The sequence below is a fragment of the Ailuropoda melanoleuca genome, chromosome 15, assembly GCF_002007445.2.
Source record: "Ailuropoda melanoleuca isolate Jingjing chromosome 15, ASM200744v2, whole genome shotgun sequence".
In the NCBI taxonomy this organism is placed as follows: domain Eukaryota; kingdom Metazoa; phylum Chordata; class Mammalia; order Carnivora; family Ursidae; genus Ailuropoda; species Ailuropoda melanoleuca.
In genome coordinates, this window is record NC_048232.1 from 64,818,690 (window position 1) to 64,837,690 (window position 19,001).

The following is a 19,001-nucleotide window of genomic DNA, read 5'->3' on the forward strand; positions in this document are numbered from 1 at the left end:
TTGTTAACTTCCTAAAAATGTATTAAAAGAATTTATTAAAAATGAAAAGCTTATATGAATTGTATTATGAGCTATGACAAACAGTAGCAGTTTCTGTCAGTAATCTGAACCAAATCCCAACTAGTCACAATAAACCTCTTTCTGACTTTAGATCCCTGGTTCTTCACCTTTTTTGTGATCAGGCCTCAATATTCCTAGGAAACTAGAGATCATTTCCTAAACAAAATGTATAATGTTAAAATGTTGCATATAATTTCAAGAGATTCAGTGTCTTCTGAAGCTCCCCTGGGCCAAGGTACCCTGTTTTTCTTTTGTTTTTTTTCACAATGCATTTTCCATTTTGGCCTTCATGTTGCCAATTTGCTTTACGCTTCTGACATAACAGAAGCCAAGTATCCAAAAAGTACTACCTAGTGCTAACTTTAAGAAATGGCAATATTAGGCATTTTACAAGGGTTCAGAATCTATTAAATTACACATACACAAATACAGAGACATTCAAGAAAACAATATATGTAAGTAACAAAGATAAATATAGTTGAAAAAATGTATTAAGAAGCTCTTGACACAAATTTCAAAGAGACAGTACTTAAATTCTTCTCTTTTTCAAAGGTCTGAGATGGTATGACCTCATTAATGTAGCTAATAAGGATAACTGTGTGGGATGACTTCCTTATACTGCATATTTTATTGTAGTTTTAAAGATCAAACACATCCTGAGGTAACTAGAATTTATCTCATCGGATGTGAAGTATCTTCAAGGCCATTTTTGGTAAAATTTTTTTTTTTTGTTAAAGATTTTATTTATTTATTCGACAGAGATAGAGACAGCCAGCGAGAGAGGGAACACAAGCAGGGGGGGTGGGAGACGAAGAAGCAGGCTCATAGCGGAGGAGCCCGATGTGGGGCTCGATCCCACAACGCCGGGATCACGCCCTGAGCCGAAGGCAGATGCTTAATCGCTGTGCCACCCAGGCGCCCCTGGTAAAATTTTTTAATACAAGACACTGGGATCACACTGACATAATTCTGTTCAAAAACCTGACAAACATTTACAAATTTGAACAACGTAGACAAATATACCCCAGGTGCTCCTTTGCATTGCAAACAACCATTTGCTAGAGTTGCAAAATATTGATGAAAATTTCAAGTTGCAAAGAAAACTGTGACAATCATGTTTGAAATATCATTTTAAAATTTATCCTCCCGATGAAATCTTTCTATATGCATGATTCCAAATGAAAACTTGGTTTGTCTAAAGCTGAAGGGTGGTTTTTAATATGCCATTTATATGCAAAAAATGCAAGTGTGCCCTTAAAATAAGGCAACTCTTAGCAATACCAGAACTGGAAGAAAGGCATGAGAGAACTTTCTGAATTTACTTCTTTGTATTCTCTATTTCTTTGTATACTCTATCATCATAGGAACTCAATATATCTCTCTCAATATGTATACATTTGAATGTATAAATAATCTACTTAAGTTAATCAGGAAGCAATTATATTATTAATTTATTTTCTAGTAGGACTTATACAATCTTAGGCTGGATGAGTTCCTAGGCATGAGCTAGAACAATGTTTCATTTCATCTATGAGGAAACTTGCTTAAAGTTCTACACACACAGTTATTGATACAGTGAGGAACAGAACTAGTCAATGTGCTCAAAGTTCTGTGTTCTTTATGTATATCATTTTCTCATTTAAGGACATCACTAGTGCAAAATTATTGCCATTATTTTCATCATAGGCTACTATTTACTGCATTCAGTAACATCTTTAATCTTAGAAAAATCCTGTAAGAGATAGGCATTGTTACCACTTAAAAGTTAAGCAAATCAGAAGTCACACAGGTAATGAGTGAGATAAATGAGTCAGGATCAAAAGACAGATTTATCTGATTCAAAGTCCATGGACTTTTCTATTGTACTTCGTCACCTCCACCAAAATGACAATTTTTAACCTCTAAATACATCTTAGTCTCAACCTATAAGCTAGAATGGAAGACACTTGAATTAAAGTATTGCAACAATTAAAAATCTTCTTGCCTAATTTCCACTTATTCTTTTTGGTGTCAGCCATGTCTAATGAATTAAATGATACACTGGCTACAAAGCCACTTTGCAAACTGTAAAGCATAAAAGTTCAAACAAAAATTTTAAATGTCACTAGAGACAGAATCTGCAAACTTTATAAGAGAGTATGTGTTTGCCATGGAAAAAAACTGGGTAGACTATCTCCCAACGGTGGCATCTAATACACATAGTATTATGGCTTATGGTCTTTTGGACACAGAAATCACTGCCCTCAAGGCTGGACTCACATTAATAAAGTTTACAAAGATTGGTCTATAAAATGAGAACTGTGAGAAAAAAAACTGTAATAGAAAATAGAATACTTTAAGTCTGAAGGACCGGTGCTCATTCTCTCCCTACAGACAAAATTACATGGAAAGTCAAATAACAGAAAGTTGTTTGGTGATCATATAGTCAGAACAAATGGAATGAAATGAATTGATAGTTTCATGCCCACCATTTAAAACAGATTGGTGTATTCCTTCCCACAGTAAGAATTATCTCTTCAATGGGACAGAATACTTACATTCTATTGACTAAACACTGCCTAAGTCCTCTCAATTTCTTGGCCAAGGAATTTATGATGACTACCTTACTCCTTTTGATAAGTTCATTTCTACTAGGCTACAGTTAAGTTCCCTCTGGTCTGGGAGCCACTTTGTTTTTCAAGGTAATTTTATGTAACTCTGCTCTGATGGAAAATAATTGATTTCACTGATTCAGAAACCAAACTTATTTCCAAGATCTTGAAGATACCCCCAAGCACTACCATTAATAATAGCTAATATTTGGGTAATTATCTACTAGACCTTATGCAAAGTACTTTATGCATAATATTGCATTTAATTTTGCCATAATCTAGAAGGTAGATTATTAGTTTTGCATTATAAAGAAAAACACTGTAATTTTCAGAGAGAAAGTAAATTGTTCCAAGTCATATAGCTAGTAAGGAAAAGAAATGGAGTTTGAATCTAGTCTGTCTTGACTCCAGAACTAATATTGTTATTCACTACAGTTTTCTACAAAATACTTTTATCATTATTATCCTATTTCTGGTTACCAGATTCCTTATATAGAGAGCATGTGAGGGGAAAAACTGTAAGTTCCTGAGAAAACTTGGTGCATAAAAGATGTGAAAACCATTATATATATTCTCTTAAAAATAACAGGGGCACCTGGGTGGCCGGTTAAGTGGACAGCTCTTGATTTCAACCCAGATCATGATCTTCGGGGTCCTGGGATTGAGCCCTGTGTCGGGCTTCGTGCTCAGCAGAGAGTCTGCTTGAGATTTTCTCTCTCCCTCTGCCCCTCCCTCCTCCTTCTCTCTCTCTCTCTCTCGGTAAAATAAATAAATTTTTTTTAAAAAGTAAATAAAATAAAAATAACATAAATGCAGACCACGCTGCTGTTACTAATTTACTCATTTAACAAGTATTTATAGAGTCCCTGATGTGTGTCAGCACTGTTCCAGGAGATGGAGGTAATAAAAGCAATGTCCCCGTTCTTAAAGCTTATATTTGGTTGAAGGAAAACGGGGTGGGAGAGAAGAGGAGAGACAAAAAATAAACAAATATAAATGTATCAAATGCTGTTAAGAGCTATGAAGAAAAATAAAGCAAGTAAAGAAGACGGACAGTGAAGAAGGAAGAGGAAAGATGATATTTCACAAAGTGAAGAGAAGGAGGGCCTCTCTGATAATGCAATGTCTGAACGAGGTAAGAAAGCAAGCTATATGCATCTGAGGGAAGACCACGTCAGCAGGCAAGTGCAAAGGCCCTAGGAGAGAAGTAAGCAAGAGTGAGAAGAAGGCCAGTAAGGCTGGAGCAAAATGAACAGGAGGGAAATGGACTTTAATGACTCTGGAAAGACTGAAGAGGCCAGATCTGCAGAGCTCTGAGGAGGTAGAGTGTTAGGAGGCAACTGTAAAAATTGAACCTAGAGAAATCATGGCTTGGACAAGAGTAGTCACAGAAAGGTAGTAAAAATTGGTCAGATTCTACATGTACTTGGAAGGCAGAACGATAGGATAAAAAAAGATTCAATACAGAGGAGTAAACAATTTGAATACAAAATTATTGTATCATGATGCAGTATCAAGCATTCTAAAGAATGAAACACAAACATTAAGATGACTTACTTTACTGGTCAACGTATTTACTTCCCGCTCAGCTTTATGCAATTTACTGATTAGAACAGTATTTTGTTCACTGCTTGATTGTAGCTCTTTTTCCAAGCGTTCAGCCTGTAGTTTAGCTGACTGTTTTTCAGCCTTTTATTAGAAAATATTTTTAAATTTATTCATAATTTTTATAATTATATAAAAGTAAAATAAGCACTATTTTTAAATATATGTATAATCATACTACCCCGAATTATTCAAAACCTCAACAATATTAACATGTACCAAAGCAACAAGAGTTTTCTCAAAGTAACTGGTGGAATTCAAATGAAAGATATTTGCTCCAGGAAATATGGAACAACAGTCTCTGGATAAACGACATATCAACAGCCACCAACAAAATAAAACACATACACTTCTCTCATGAAAGGGAGTACCTAATGTACTCACTCGATACCTATTTACTCTTATTGTTGACACAATTCGAACAAACATTTCTGGGGATTTCAATGCATAACAGAAATATAAAAGGATATTAGAAAGAAGAGTGTTCATGTGTAGTGGTGAGAACTGAAAATCTAGGCAGATTAAAAAATAAAAACAAGATTTAAAAATTCAAAATCCTCAACTAATCTGGAGCCTCTGGGAACATGAACAAAAAGAGCTCAATAGCTCTTGAACCTATCATATCATAAAGATTCTTAAGTCTGTAAATTGTCAAGAAAATTTCTGGTTGGTAACACTCTTAGTACTCTTTCATTAGAAAGTGAAAACTAAATGCTTTTTAAAAATATTTCTACTCAAAATAGTTGAAATTAAAATGTTTGACATTTAAGAATAAGCTTCACAGTTTTGTAAGATCTCATTTCCTATATATCTTAAACATGATAAGAGTATATTCAACAAATAATTCAGAAAAAAACTATTTTCCTTACATATAAAATGATACTCTTTGGCCATAATGACAGCCAAAAAAATCAAAGAAAGAAATGCTTCTTTTCATCATTTCATCTGACAAAAGATAAAATTAACTACAGGCTCTTTTGAAAATGTCACAAATGAACCTCCCATCTTTTGTAATCATTCAACTTGTCCTGAAAATCATCACTCTAAATGACCTCAATGGAAAGCTTTGCATTGGGATCATATGCTATATTCAATTGCAATCATCCCACTTATTCTGTCACTATAAATACATTAAGGATGGAAGGGTAGCAACATAATAGTACCATTCCGAACTGCCTCATGTCTAAGGTCCAGTGATACAACTTTAGTTCAGGACATAAATACTGTCAGAGCCTTCATCCAAAAAATAAAAAGGTGACTTTTACTCTTCAAAACATATCAATGTGCTCCCTGTAACTAGTTTGTTGGCTAAAAAAAAAAAAAAAAAACAAAAAAAACAAAAAAAACAAAAAAAAAACCACCATTATTTTGCTAGGTGCTCACTAATTTCCCTACAATTCTAATCATTTCACAACTATTCTAACACACACACACTCTCTCTCTCTCTGGATTGTTCAAGATAAATCAAAACAATTAAACTGGTATATCTGTTACATGTTAAGCACTAAGAACCTGGAAAAGTAAGCACACCTAAACGAGATAGTTAAGGGAACCAGAATATGCCACAGTGGCATAAAAATTATTTTGAGCTGAAGGCATTTGATAATCAAGAGACACAGGAAAAGGTTTTTCCCTGAACTCCTCTTAGCTGCCAAAAAGCAGAGCCTCCAAAAAGAATTATAAATCCCCTCCCCTGGGGATTCATAGCCAGGGAAGACTGACTCCTATCAAGGAAGAAATCAGTACCAGGATAAGAAATCACCTACACATTGTCACAAAACAGTCATATCTCCCATCTATTTTCCTAAAGGTCCATTTATCTTTCCTAAAGTCATTTGTGTTCCCATAAGTGCCCTTTCTCCCCTCTTCTTTCCCTATTAAGGTGGTATGTAAGCCCCAAATTCTACCTACCACCTGGAGCCACATTTTTCTATTAACTGCTAAATATCTTTGATCTTGTTAATCTGTCTTTTTTCAGTTTAATTCACAACCTCCAACCTGTGAACCTAGGAGGATGAAGAAAAAGGATTTCCTCTCCAACAATGAAAACCAAGAACTTTTAGAGAAGAATACCTCTAGGAGTACCAGCCTACCTCTGCCAGCTCTTATCTTTCTCTAATGAACTCAGGGAAATATTTCACTAAAGACTTATATACATTATGACCAAGTGGAACTGTATTACTCCAGCAAGAAGCTATCCTAAGATATTTTACATCTTAGTATGGTATTTTTATTTAAACGAGACTTATGATTTTAATATCTTGAATCCCATGTAAGGAAATAACTATCTAGGAAGAAACTGTTCTTTCTGGTTTAGGGGACTTTAATCTTCAGAAACTCAAATTTTGAAAATGTAGCATATTCTATTTTCTGGCATTTCAAGAGTTAATTCATTTCAACTAGGTGTTTGGACTCCCAAAGACTAAATAATCCCTTTGTAAATGTGGTAGCATAGCTATTGCTTATGAATCAATAGCTTTCTTCTTTACAAAAAGAATATATACTCTTGGGACTCTACAAATGCGTCAGCATTAGATTGGTGAGCATACATTTATGCTCTAAAAATCAAAGGCTTGTCAATTGCACTTTTAAAAAAGCATGCCATGCTCTACTGGGAAGCAATTAAAATCTTACCTCCAGGGATCTGACTGTAGCCTGCATCTCAGCCAACTGCCGCACCTGAGTTCTTTGGACATTTTCTACCTGAGCACCAGAATTCTCTTTTTCAGCCCTTAATTCTGCTACTTCAGCCTCTAAACTTTTTAATTTCTGAGACAAATGGAGTTTCTCTCGAACAAGTTGCTCGATTCGTTTGCTGTCTTTTCCGGGATCAACCTTAAGCTGTTGATTATGAAGTTCTTCTTTATCTTTCTCCAGGCTTGCAATCTAATAACAATTTGAAAGAAAGCACAAAATCTTAAATTACTGAATTTTCAGTCATGATATGCTTTACAAGTCAGTAAATTAGAATTAAAAATTACACAATATAAAAAAGAAAGCGTAGGTGGTGAAATCAAGTACAAAGGAAAAAAACCTAAAATGTCACGTTCTTCATTCTGCACTCAGCATGACTCAAATGTGAGGGCAAGGACCCTGGACTATTTTCCTTCTATTTCCCCATGTTGTCTAGAACAGGGCTTCATCAGTTGCTGACTAAAATTCAAAATTATAAATAATACTATAAAAACAATTAAAAATGTGTCAAGTATTTTAAAAATTCATCAGAACATTACAGGGGTTTACCCAAGATCAATATGCTGATTGCTGCTAAGCTTTTCCTCATGTGGCAATAATTCTTGGGCTATGTCTATACTAATAAAATTATCTCTTCCAAGTCACTTAATTTACAAAAAAGCTGCTTGTCTGCGTAAATAACTACAAATGTGACTGATGAAAGAGTTTTTAAATGATAGCTGGGAGTTTATTAAGACCCTAGCTGTACTGATGGCCTCATCCTTACTTCTTAGATTAAAGAAAGAACTAAAAATCATTACTCCAGGGTATGTGGAAGTCACGGGGGAACCTGATGAGCAGAAACACTAGCAACCTTCTCATTAGTGCCAACCATCACTGCCGGATCCCACAGGCCTCCAAATCAGTGAGTTTCAAACTGCTTCCTAACCTCAGGGGCACCCTGGAGGACCCTCACCTCCAGGAATGAGGGCCAAGTTATGGGGGTAAAACTCATCCTTTCTCTTTCCTGATTTCCCCAACCACCACCACATCTTAGCTAACCAGAGCAGCTCCTCTTGTTAGATTCTTTTTATATAAGGGGTTTCTTCATATGATTCCACTTAAAGGATTCAGCTTTTGAAGAAAAAAATAAAAGAAAAATGGGAAACAAAACAAAACAAAACAAAACAAACCAACCCACTGCTCTTAACAACTAGCCAGGATGAGCTTAGAAGGATCACTCTAAGCCAAAAGGACTTTAAGTAATGCTCTGCAACCTAGGCAAAAGTGAGCCAAGAGATGAATGATGGCTCACGTTGCTATAAATGAATCTAAGAAGGGTGAGACCTCCACCCCAGCACAGAATCTGTTTTCCTCATCTGTAAAATGAGGGTTTAGACTGGAAGCCCTCAAAAATCATTTTTCAGTTTTAACACGTAGTGATTCCAATTTGGTTTTAGACATGTTGAAATAAAGATGTCATGGGAAATGCAGGAAGAGCTATCTATAGCAGGCAAATATTTTTTTCCAGAAAATAAAATTCATTGTAAAAAGGCAGCTATAAAAGTCAGTGTCAAGCCCAACTAATTAGTGTCTCTCTCCTATTTTCCCTCCCACTCTTTACATGTAAACATTAGCTCCAGGTGTGGTCCCTGACTACCTTTTTCCCCTCCATATTCTCTTTCCTTTGGCTAGCTGTGTGACTTTCTGCAAGTTACTTTTTCACTTTGGCACCAATTAAAATGAAGGTCTTGGGCTGATATCTTTAAAATACCATTTAGCTTTTTTTTTAATTTTTATTTATTTATTTTTATTTTAATGTTTTTTTATTATATTACGTTAGTCACCATACAGTACATCCCTGGTTTCTGATGTAAAGTTCGATGATTCATTAGTTGCGTATAACACCCAGTGCACCATGCAATACGTGCCCTCCTTACTACCCATCACCAGCCTATCCCATTCCCCCATCCCCCTCCCCTCTGAAGCCCTCAGTTTGTTTCTCAGAGTCCATAGTCTCTCATGCTTCATTCCCCCCTTCTGATTACCCCCCCTTTCTTTATTGCTTTCTTCCCCTACCGATCTTCCTAGTTCTTATGTTCCAAAGATGAGAGAAATCATATGATAATTCTCTTTCTCTGCTTGACTTATTTCACTTAGCATTATCTCCTCCAGTGCCATTTAGCGTTTTGCATGAGAAAACTCTAACACAGTTTTTCTGTGCTATATTAGAGGTGTGGTGGTTCATCTAGGTCAGGAGCCCATGTGTAACTCAAGTTCAGACAATGGTGCCCTTTACTGAGTACGATGGACCAAGTGCTGAGTTAAGTGCACCAGACATAAAATTGCATTTACTAACAATCATTTCTCTTGTCCTCTTCATTTTACATATGGGGTCAGACAGCTAATGTTCTTTATCAGCATGTTTCCTATATTATTGCTCTCTCCAGTAGTTTTGAGAGCCATCTGTGTGACAGCTGAAGTGGTAGCTGAAACTATGGTCAGAGCTGGCTAATTAGGATTAAATCCCACATTTGTAACTCCCAAACTAGAGCTCACTATCAAATCATTCCTAGAAAATCTGGTGATCACTGCCTTCTAAATTTCTCTATTTGTTTACTCATTCATGTAGCAAATATTGACTGAGTACTTATGTACCCAGTACTGTTCTCAGTAGTAAGGATACATTACAGAACCTAGCAGACAAGCAAATAATCACAAAACCTGTGCTACCCAAGAACTTCTATTTAACCACTACTATGACCCTGCTCTCGTCCCAGTCATAAGGACACAGATCTCGGATCGGATGCATCCTCAGCTCTTCCCTCTTCCTCCACTCTCAATCAGATTCCCCCGCAATCGTCCTTGATGCCTGTAATTTGTTGTACTCTCAATCCTTACTCTAAATTTCCCAAAGGCTTTGTCTGAATTTCTATTTTATGACACTTATCCAAAATTGCCTGTATTATAGTTACCTCTACATTTATTCTCTTCTAGAATATAAACTCATTTGACAGGAAACATGATGTATTAACCAATTTTACTTTTAAAAGATTGTTGAAGTAAAGGAAACAACAGAAATAAGAAACAAATCCAGGACTAGGAATAGTTGTTGTTTATCTTCTGTTCAAAGGATGGTCATACTATTCTAACTCCCCAGACACACAAAAGGAGAAAGTGGTATATGTAATTGCTCCATCCATCTCTGTTTTTATCATCTTTAGGATGCAGCATAGAGAAATGGTTAAGGGTACAGGCTCTGGAATCAAACAGCCTAAGTTTTTGTTGCTTTTAACAAGCTTTTAATATTTTAAAGATATTTCTCTACTCTCTCTGGGCTTATATTATTTCCAAAAGGAAGTCTGTTGTCATTCTTTGTTCGTCTATATAAAGTAACTTTTTTCTGCTTACTTTTAAGATTTGAGAGAGAGAGAGCGCGTGCGAGCGCACAAGCAGGAGGGGCAGACAGAGAGGGAGAGAGAATCTCAAGCAGACTCCACCTGAGCGTGGAGGCCAATGTAGGCTCCATCTCACGACCCCTGAGATCACGATCTGAGCCGAAACCGAGAGTCAGACGCTTAACCGACTACGCCACCTAGGTGCCCCTATTTTTTTAAATTAAACTTTATTTTTCGATGATGGTAGGTTCACATGCAATTGTAAAAAATAAAGAGTTTCTGTGTACCCTTTGTCCAGTTTCCCCACCTGTAACATCCCTATTTTCTGCAAGACATTGTATAGAACTGGTTTTCATTCCTCTTTAAACACTTCATAGAATTCTCCATTGACACCATTCTTTTGATGAGTTTTTCAATATGAATTCAGTTTTCTTAACAGTTATATGGCTATCCACATGATTTATTTCATATGGGGTGAGTTACAGTAGTATCTACTTTCTGATCCATTTCATCTATGACAAATTTGGGTAGAATTGTTCACTAGATTTCCTTATTACCCTTTTGATGTCTGTTTCATTCCTGATATAGGTAATCTGTGTCTTCCCTCTTTTTTGGTGGTCTTGCTAGAAGGTTTGTCAATTTTATTAATCCTTTCAAAGAACAGCTCTTTGCTTCACTTCCCTATTGTCTTTCTGTTTTCAACTTCATTGTTTCTACTCTTATTTCCTCTACTTACTTTGTGCTTATTTTGATCCTCTTTTTCTAGGTTCTTAAAGTGGGAGCTTAGATTACTGATTTGATACTTTTCTCTTTTCTAATGAATGCATTTAGTGCTATATGTTTTCTCTCAGTACTGCTTTAGCTGTATCCTGAATATTTTAACATGTTATATTTCCATTCAGTCTACTGAATTAAAAAAATTTTTGATTAATATGTTTTCATTGAAATTTCCTCTTGGACTCATGAATTATTTGAAGTGAGTCATTTCATTTCCAACTGTTTGAGGATTTCCCTACTCTCTTTCTGATATTAATTTCTAGTTTGATTCTTTGTGGTTAGAGAACTCACTCTGTATAATCTCAATTTTTATAAATCTGTAGAGGTTTATTTTATGGCCCAGGATATAGCCTGTTTTGGTATATATTCAGTAGCCACTTAGAAAAAATAGGTTTAGGTGCTCTTGTTGGGTAGAGTGTTCTATAAATGTCGATTAGATTCTTCTGGTTAATGGTGTTGTTGAGTTCTAGATCCTTCCTGTTTTCTAATTTTTCTATCAATTGTTGAAACAAGCATGCCAAATCTCCAACAATAATTAAGGATTCATCTATGTCTCTTTTTAGTTCTATCAGTTTTTGCTTCACATATCTTGCAGTTCTGTTTGGTTCATACATATTTAGTATTCCTATCTTCATGACGGACTGACATTTTTTATCATTATATAATCTTCTACCTCTGGTATTTTTCTTTGCTCTGAAGTCTACTTTATCTGATATTAATACAGCCACTTTGACTTCCTTTAATATTTACAAGACATTATCTTTTTTCTATCCTTTGACTTACTACCTATATTGTTATATTTGAAGTTTCCCATAGACAGCATACAGTTGGGTCTTTCATTTTTAAAATCAGCTCTGCAGGGGTGTCTGGGTGGCTCAGTGGGTTAAGCGTCCAACTCTTGATTTTGGCTCAGGTCATGATCTCATGGTCGTGGGATCAAGTCCTGTGTTGGGGATTCTTTCTTCCTCTCCCTCTGCCCCTCTGCCCACTTGCTCACTCTCTCTCTCTCTAAATAAAATCTCTAAAAAACAAATAAATAAAATCAAATCTGTAAATCTCTTTTGTTATATTTATACCACTTACCTTTATTGTCACTATGAACATGTTATGGCTTAAGTTTTTCACTTCTTTTCCTATTTCTTGTTCTAAGTTTGTTTTCTTTTTCCTGCCTTCCTATGGGCTCCTTAAACATTTTTTTAGGATTCCCTTTTGATTTACCTATAATGTTCTGAGTGTATCTCTTTGTATAGCTTCCTTAATTGTTGCTCCAGGCATTATATATACATACCTTATCACAGTCCACTGGGTTCATTTTACTAGTTCAAGTAATAGTTAGAAACGTTACCTCTCTTTACATCCTTTTGCCCTTGTTTATAATTGTCTTAATTACTTCCACTATATACACTTAAAATCACATAACACAGCAGTATGTTTGCTTTAACCATCAAACAAAATTTAGAAAAGTCACTCAGGAAAGGAATATCTATTGTATATACTCAGAGTTTTGATTACTGTGTTCTTTCAGCCTTCTTGATGTTTTGAGGTTCATTCTTTTTTCTTTCTGTTTAGAGATTTCCCCATAGGCATTCTTTTGAAACTATTGGTAACAGATTGTCTTTTTTTCCTCATTCTAAGAATATCTTGATTTAGTCTTCATTCCTGAAGGACGTTTTTGCTGGAAAATTAGGAGCTGATACTTCTTTCCTTTCAGCATTTGATAATGTCATGGCACTTTGTTCTGGCTCTATGGTTTCTGATGAGATATGTCTTAGAATTGTTTTCCCCCTATAAGTTAAGTATTATACCTCTTACTGCTTTCCAGATCTTTTTCCCTATAGTTTTTATAAGTTTGAATATGATGTTTCTTAGGTAGATTACTTTTGTTTTATTCTATTTTGATATTCACTTAGCTTCTTGAATCTATGTTTGGGGTTTTCAAATCTGGAGAGTTATCAGCTTTTATTTCTTTAAGTACTTTTTCAACACTGCCCTCTCTTATCCTTTCAAACACAAAAATCTTAGATCTTTTGTGATAGTCCACAGGTACCTATGGCTCTCTGTGTTAATTTCTTTATCCATTTTCTGTAGCTTATTAAGATTGGGTAATTTCTAATGTTCTATCTTCAAGTTCACAGATTCTTTCCTCTATTGCCTCCGTTATGCTGTTAAGCCCAACAACTGAGGGTTTGTTTTGTGTTTTGTTTTGGGAAGGGGGGGTTTCAATGGCCATCATATTTTTCAGTTCTAAAATTTCTGATTCTTTGCATTGTCTATTTTTTCCATTTGTTTCATGTTTGTAATTGCATATTAAAACATTTTTATCATGGCTGCTTTGAAATCTTTGTCAGATAATTCTAATAATATCTCTGTTATCTCAGCGTTAGCATCTATTGTCTTCTACTACATGTTCCTGTGAGTAGACATCTTCTGGGTGCTTTTAAAGATTTACTCTTTATCACTAGGTTTTAACTAATATGAATCTATGTGCCCTTGCTGTAGTTTTGTGTTTTCTGTGCGTGTCATTGAGAGTTTCAGATCTGTGGACTTATAGTTTTTCATGAAATCTGAAAAATTCAGCCATTATTTCCTCAAATATTTTTTCTGTTCTTCCCTTCTCATTTTAGAACTGAATTATCTGACGTTGTCCTGCTATGTGTTATAATCATTTTTTTCCTATCCTTTTTCTCTCTATATTCCATCTTGGATCATTCCTATTGCAAAATCTTCAATTTAGCAATTATTTTCTCTTCTGCAGTATCTAATCCATTTATAGTGTATTTTCCACTTAGATTGTTGACCCTTGAACAAAGCAGGAGGTAGGGGCACCAACCCCCCTGTTCAGTCAAAAATCCATGTATAATTTTTGCCACCTCCCCCCAAAACTTAACTACCACTAATAGCCTACTGTTGACCAGAAACCTCACCAATGAGACAGTCAACTGACATATTTTGTAAGTCATATGTATATATACTGTATTCTTACAATAAAGCAACCTAGAGAAAAAAAATGTTGAGAAAATTACGAGAATATATTTACAGTATTGTACTTTATTTATCAAAAAGAAAATCTGCTTATAAGTGTATCTGCGGAGTTCCAACCCATGTTGTTCAAGGGTTAGCTGTATTTTTTATCACAAGAATCTTTTCTTAAAAATATGTTCCACGTGTCTCATTATGTTCAAGGTTTCCTTTAATTTTTTGAGCTTATGGAGTATATTTATATGGTTTAATGACTGTCTACTAATTCTGTAATTTACAGGTCTGTTTCTGTTGACTTTTTCTTCATTATGAAATAAATTCTCCTGCTTCTCTGCATGCCTGGTCAATTTTTAAAAAATAGTCTTTATTCCACTCTCATGGATTGGGAGAACAAATATTGTTAAAATGTTGATACTGCCCATAGCCATCTACAGATTTCATGCAATCCCTATCAAAATACCAACAGCATTTTTCAACAAACTAGAACAAATAATCCTAAAAATTTTATGGAACCACAAAAGACCCTGAATAGCCAAAGCAATCCTGAAAAAAAGAATAAAAAGAGATCCCGATCCCAGATTTCAAGATATATTACAAAGCTGTAGTAATCAAAATAGTATGGTACTAGCACAAAAAAACAGACACACAGATCAAGAGAACAGAATAGACAGCCCAGAAATAAACCCATGATGATATGGTCAATTAATCTTCAACAAAGGAGGAAAGAATATGCAATAAGAAAAAGTCTCTTCAACGAATGGTGTTGGGAAAACTGGAAAGCTAATATGCAAAACAATGAAACTGGACCACTTTCTTATACCATGCACATAAATAAACTCAAACTGGATTAAAGACCTAAATGTGAGACCTGAAACAATAAAAATCCTATAAGAGAGCACAAGCTGTAATTTCTCTGACATCAGCTGTAGCAACATTTTTCTAGATTTGTCTCCTGAGGCAAGGGAAACAAAAGCAAAATAAACTATTGGAACTTCATCAAAATAAAAGCTTCTACACAGCTAAGGAAACAACAAAACTAAAAGGCAACCTACACAATGGGAGAAAATGTTTGCCAATGACTTATCTGTTAAAGGGTTGGTATCCAAAATGTACAAAGAACTTATACAATGCAGCACCAAAAACCGACAAATAATTCAGTTAAAAATGGGCAGAAGGCACGAACAGATATTTCTCCAAAGAAGACATACAGATGGCCAACAGACATATGAAAAGATGCTCAACATCACTCATCAGGGAAATGAAAATCAAAACTACAATGAGATATCATCTCACACCTGTCAGAATGGCTAAAATCAAAAACACAAGAACCAAGTGTTGGCGAGGATGTAGGAAAAAAGAAACCCTCCTGCACTGTCAGTGGGAATGCAAATTGGTACACCTGCTGTAGAAAACAGTATGGAGGTTCCTCAAAAAGCTAAAAATAGAATTACCCTACATTCCAGTAATTGCACTACTGGGTATTTACCCAAAGAAAATGAAAACACTAATTTGAAAAGATATATGCAACCCTATGTTTATTGCAGCATTATTTACAATAGCCAAATTATTGAAGCAATCCAAGTGTCCACTGCTAGGTGAATGGATAAAGATGATGTGCTATGTATAAATACAATGATGTATTACTCATCCGTAAAAAAGAATGAAATCTTGCCATTTGCGACAACATGGATGGATCTAAAGTGTTTAAGTGAAATAAGTCAGAGAAAGACAAATACCATATGAGTTCACTCATATGTGGAATTTAAGAAACAAAACAAATGAACAAAGAAAAAAAGAGACAAACAAAAATACACTCTTAACTATAGAGAACAAGCTCGTGGTTACCAGAGGGGAGATGGGTGGGGAAATGGGTGAAATAGGTAAGGGGATTAAGAGACACTTATCATGATGAGCACTGAGTAATGTACAGAACTACTGAATCACAATATTGTACACCTAAAACTAATGTAACGTCGTATGTTAATTATATTGGAATAAAAAAATAAGTCTTTATAAAAACAAAAGTCTTCACATTTTAGAGCAGTTTTAGGTTCACGTCAAAACTGAGCAGAAAGTACAGAATTCCCATATGTCTCTACCCCCACATGCCCACAGCCTCCCCCATCAGCATCACACGCGGGGGGGGGGGCAGATTTGTTACAACTCATGAACTTATACAGTAACATATCATTAGGACCAAAAGTCTATGGTTTACATGTGGGTTCACTCCTGGTGTTGTACATCTATGGATATTGATGAATGTATCCTGACATGTACCCACCACTTTAGTATCACACAGAATAGTGTCACTGCTCTAAAAATTCTCTGTCCTCCACCTATTCATCCCTCCCTCTCCCCTAATCCCTGGCAACCACTGATATTTTTAATGTCTCCATAGTTTTGCCTTTTCCTGAATGTCATGTAGTTGGAATACTATAGTACACCGCCTTTCCAGGTTGGCTTCTTTCACTTAGTAATATGTAATAAAGGTTCCTCCATGTCTTTTCATGTCTGCATATACCACATTTAACTACTCACCTACTGAAAGACATAGCGGTTAAGTTTTCGCAATTAGGAATAAAAATGCTAAAAATAACTGTGCACAAGGTGTTGTGTAGAAATAAATTCTCAGTTCTTTTAAGTCAATATCAAGAAGTATGACTGCTGCATCTTCTGGTTAGATTATGTTTAGTAAGATTATGTTTAGTTTTATAAGAAACTGCCAAACTGTCTTCTAAAGTTGCTGCACCATTTTGCATTCCCACCACTAATGGTGGGAAATCCTGTTGCTCCACATCCTCAATGGCTACAAGTATCACCAGTGTTTTGGATCTGGCCATTCTCAATATGTGTGTTGTGGTATCTTGTTGTTTTAATTTGCAATTCCCTAATAACATATAATGTTGAACATATTTTCATATGCTGATTTGCCATGTGTATATCTTCTTTGGTGAGATATCTGTTCAAGTGTTTGGCTCATTTTTAAACTTTAAATAAGATTGTTTTCTTATCGTTGAGTTTCACAGTTCTGTGAATAATCTGAATAACAGTCCTTTATCATATGTGCCTGTAGTAAATACTTTCTACCAGTCAATGGCTTCTCATTGTCTATACAATCAATGTCTTTCACATAGGTTTTTAATTTTAATAAAGTCTAGCTTAGCAATTTCTTCTTTTATGTATCATGTTTTTTATGTATCATGTATCTAAAAAGCCATCGCTAAACCCAAGATCATCTAGGTTTTCCCCTGTTATCTTCTAGGAGTTTGATAATTTTAAGTTTTACATTTAGGTCTATGTTCTACTTTTAATTTTTTGTGAAAGGCGTATGGTCTGCGTCTAGATTCATTTTCTCTTGCATGTGCACATCCAGTTGTTTTAGGGCCATTTGTTGAAAAGACTTTTTCTCCATTGTGCCTTTTCTCTTTTGTCAAAGACCAAATGGCTATATTTGTATAAGTCTATTTCTAGACTCTCTGGTCTGTTCTATCAATCTATTTGTCTATTCTTTTGCCAATAGCAGACTTGGTTACAATAGCTTTATGGTAAAACCTGATGTCAGACAGTGTCAGTCATCTGACTTTGTTCTTTAATATTGTATGGCTATTCTGGTTCTTTCGTATCTCTATATAAATTTTAGATGTAGTTTCACGATATCAACAAAATTATTTGCTGGCACTTTGCAATGAAACTACAGATCAAGTTGGGAAGAACAGACATGTTGACAAATTGAGTCTTCCTATACACAAACGTGAACTATCACTCCATTTATTTAGTTCTTTAATTTTGTTTATCAGTTTTGTAGTTTTCTTCATATAGATCTACATTTTTTTTCAGATTTATATCTCAGTATTTCATTTGGGGGATGCTAACATAAGTGATAAGATGTTTTTAATTTCAAATTCCACCTGTTCATTCCTATTACACGGGGAAAGTGTCTTTTGTGCATTAACCTTGCATCCTGCAATTTCACTGTAACTGATAATTTCAAGAGTTTTTTGTTCACTGTTTCAGATTTTCTACATAGACAATCATGTATCTGCAAGCAAAAAGTTTTCTTTCTCCGTACCAACTCTATGTGTTTTTTGTTTCCTTTTCTTGTCTTACTGTATTGAATAAGACCCAGCATAATGTTGAAAAGACGTGGTAAAAGGATATCTGTGCCTCGGTGTAACTGATCATAGTGGGAAAGCTCTAAGTTTGTCATCATTAAGTATGATGTTAGCTATAGATTTTTTGCAGATGTTCTTTAACAAGCTAAGGTAGCTCCCCCCTCTATTCCTAGTCTGCTGAGAGTTTTTATCAAGAATGGATATCGGATTCTCTCAAATGATTCTTCTGCATCTACTAATATGATCATGTGATTTTTCTTTTTTGGCCTGTTGAGGTGATGGATTGCATTAATTCATTTCCTAATGTTGAACCAGTTTTGCATACCTGACATAAGTCCTACCTGTTCATAGTGTATTATTCTTTTTATACATTGTTGGATTTGATTTGCTAATATTTTGTTCAGGATTCTTGAATCTTTGTTCATGAGAGGCAGTGGTCTTCAGTTGGGTTTTTTTCTTATAATGTCTGTTTGGTTTAGGTATTAGGTAAGGTATTAGGTATCTGGCCTCTTAGAATGAGTTAAGAAATACTACCTCTCATTCTCATTCTGTTTTCTGGAAAAGACTGTAGAGATATGATGTTTCTTCCCTAAATGTTTTGTAGAGTTCACTTATGAACCCATCTGGGCTGCCCAGTAATTTTTTATTGGATATCAGACATTGTGAATTTTATGGGGTTTTTTTGTTTGTTTTTGCTAGTACTGGATTCCTCTGGATTCTTTCAAATACTTTAAAATCTTCATTCTGTTATGCTTTCAAGTTACTTAGAAATAGTTTGATCCTTTCAAATCTTGCTTTTACCCTTG

The 19,001-nt window shown here is 35.1% G+C and overlaps 1 protein-coding gene across 1 annotated transcript in view; it reads right to left on the reverse strand.

Annotated features, from left to right (window-relative positions):
• CEP83 (centrosomal protein 83) overlaps positions 1 to 19,001 on the reverse strand; it is a 134,941-nt gene that overhangs the window by 42,573 nt on the left and 73,367 nt on the right. Inside the window, exons 6-7 of the mRNA XM_002921781.4 lie at positions 6,891 to 7,142; positions 4,209 to 4,340 (exon numbers count right to left, since the gene is read on the reverse strand). Coding sequence (XP_002921827.2) covers positions 4,209 to 4,340; positions 6,891 to 7,142 — 384 coding nt within the window. The remainder of the gene's footprint in view (positions 1 to 4,208; positions 4,341 to 6,890; positions 7,143 to 19,001) is intronic.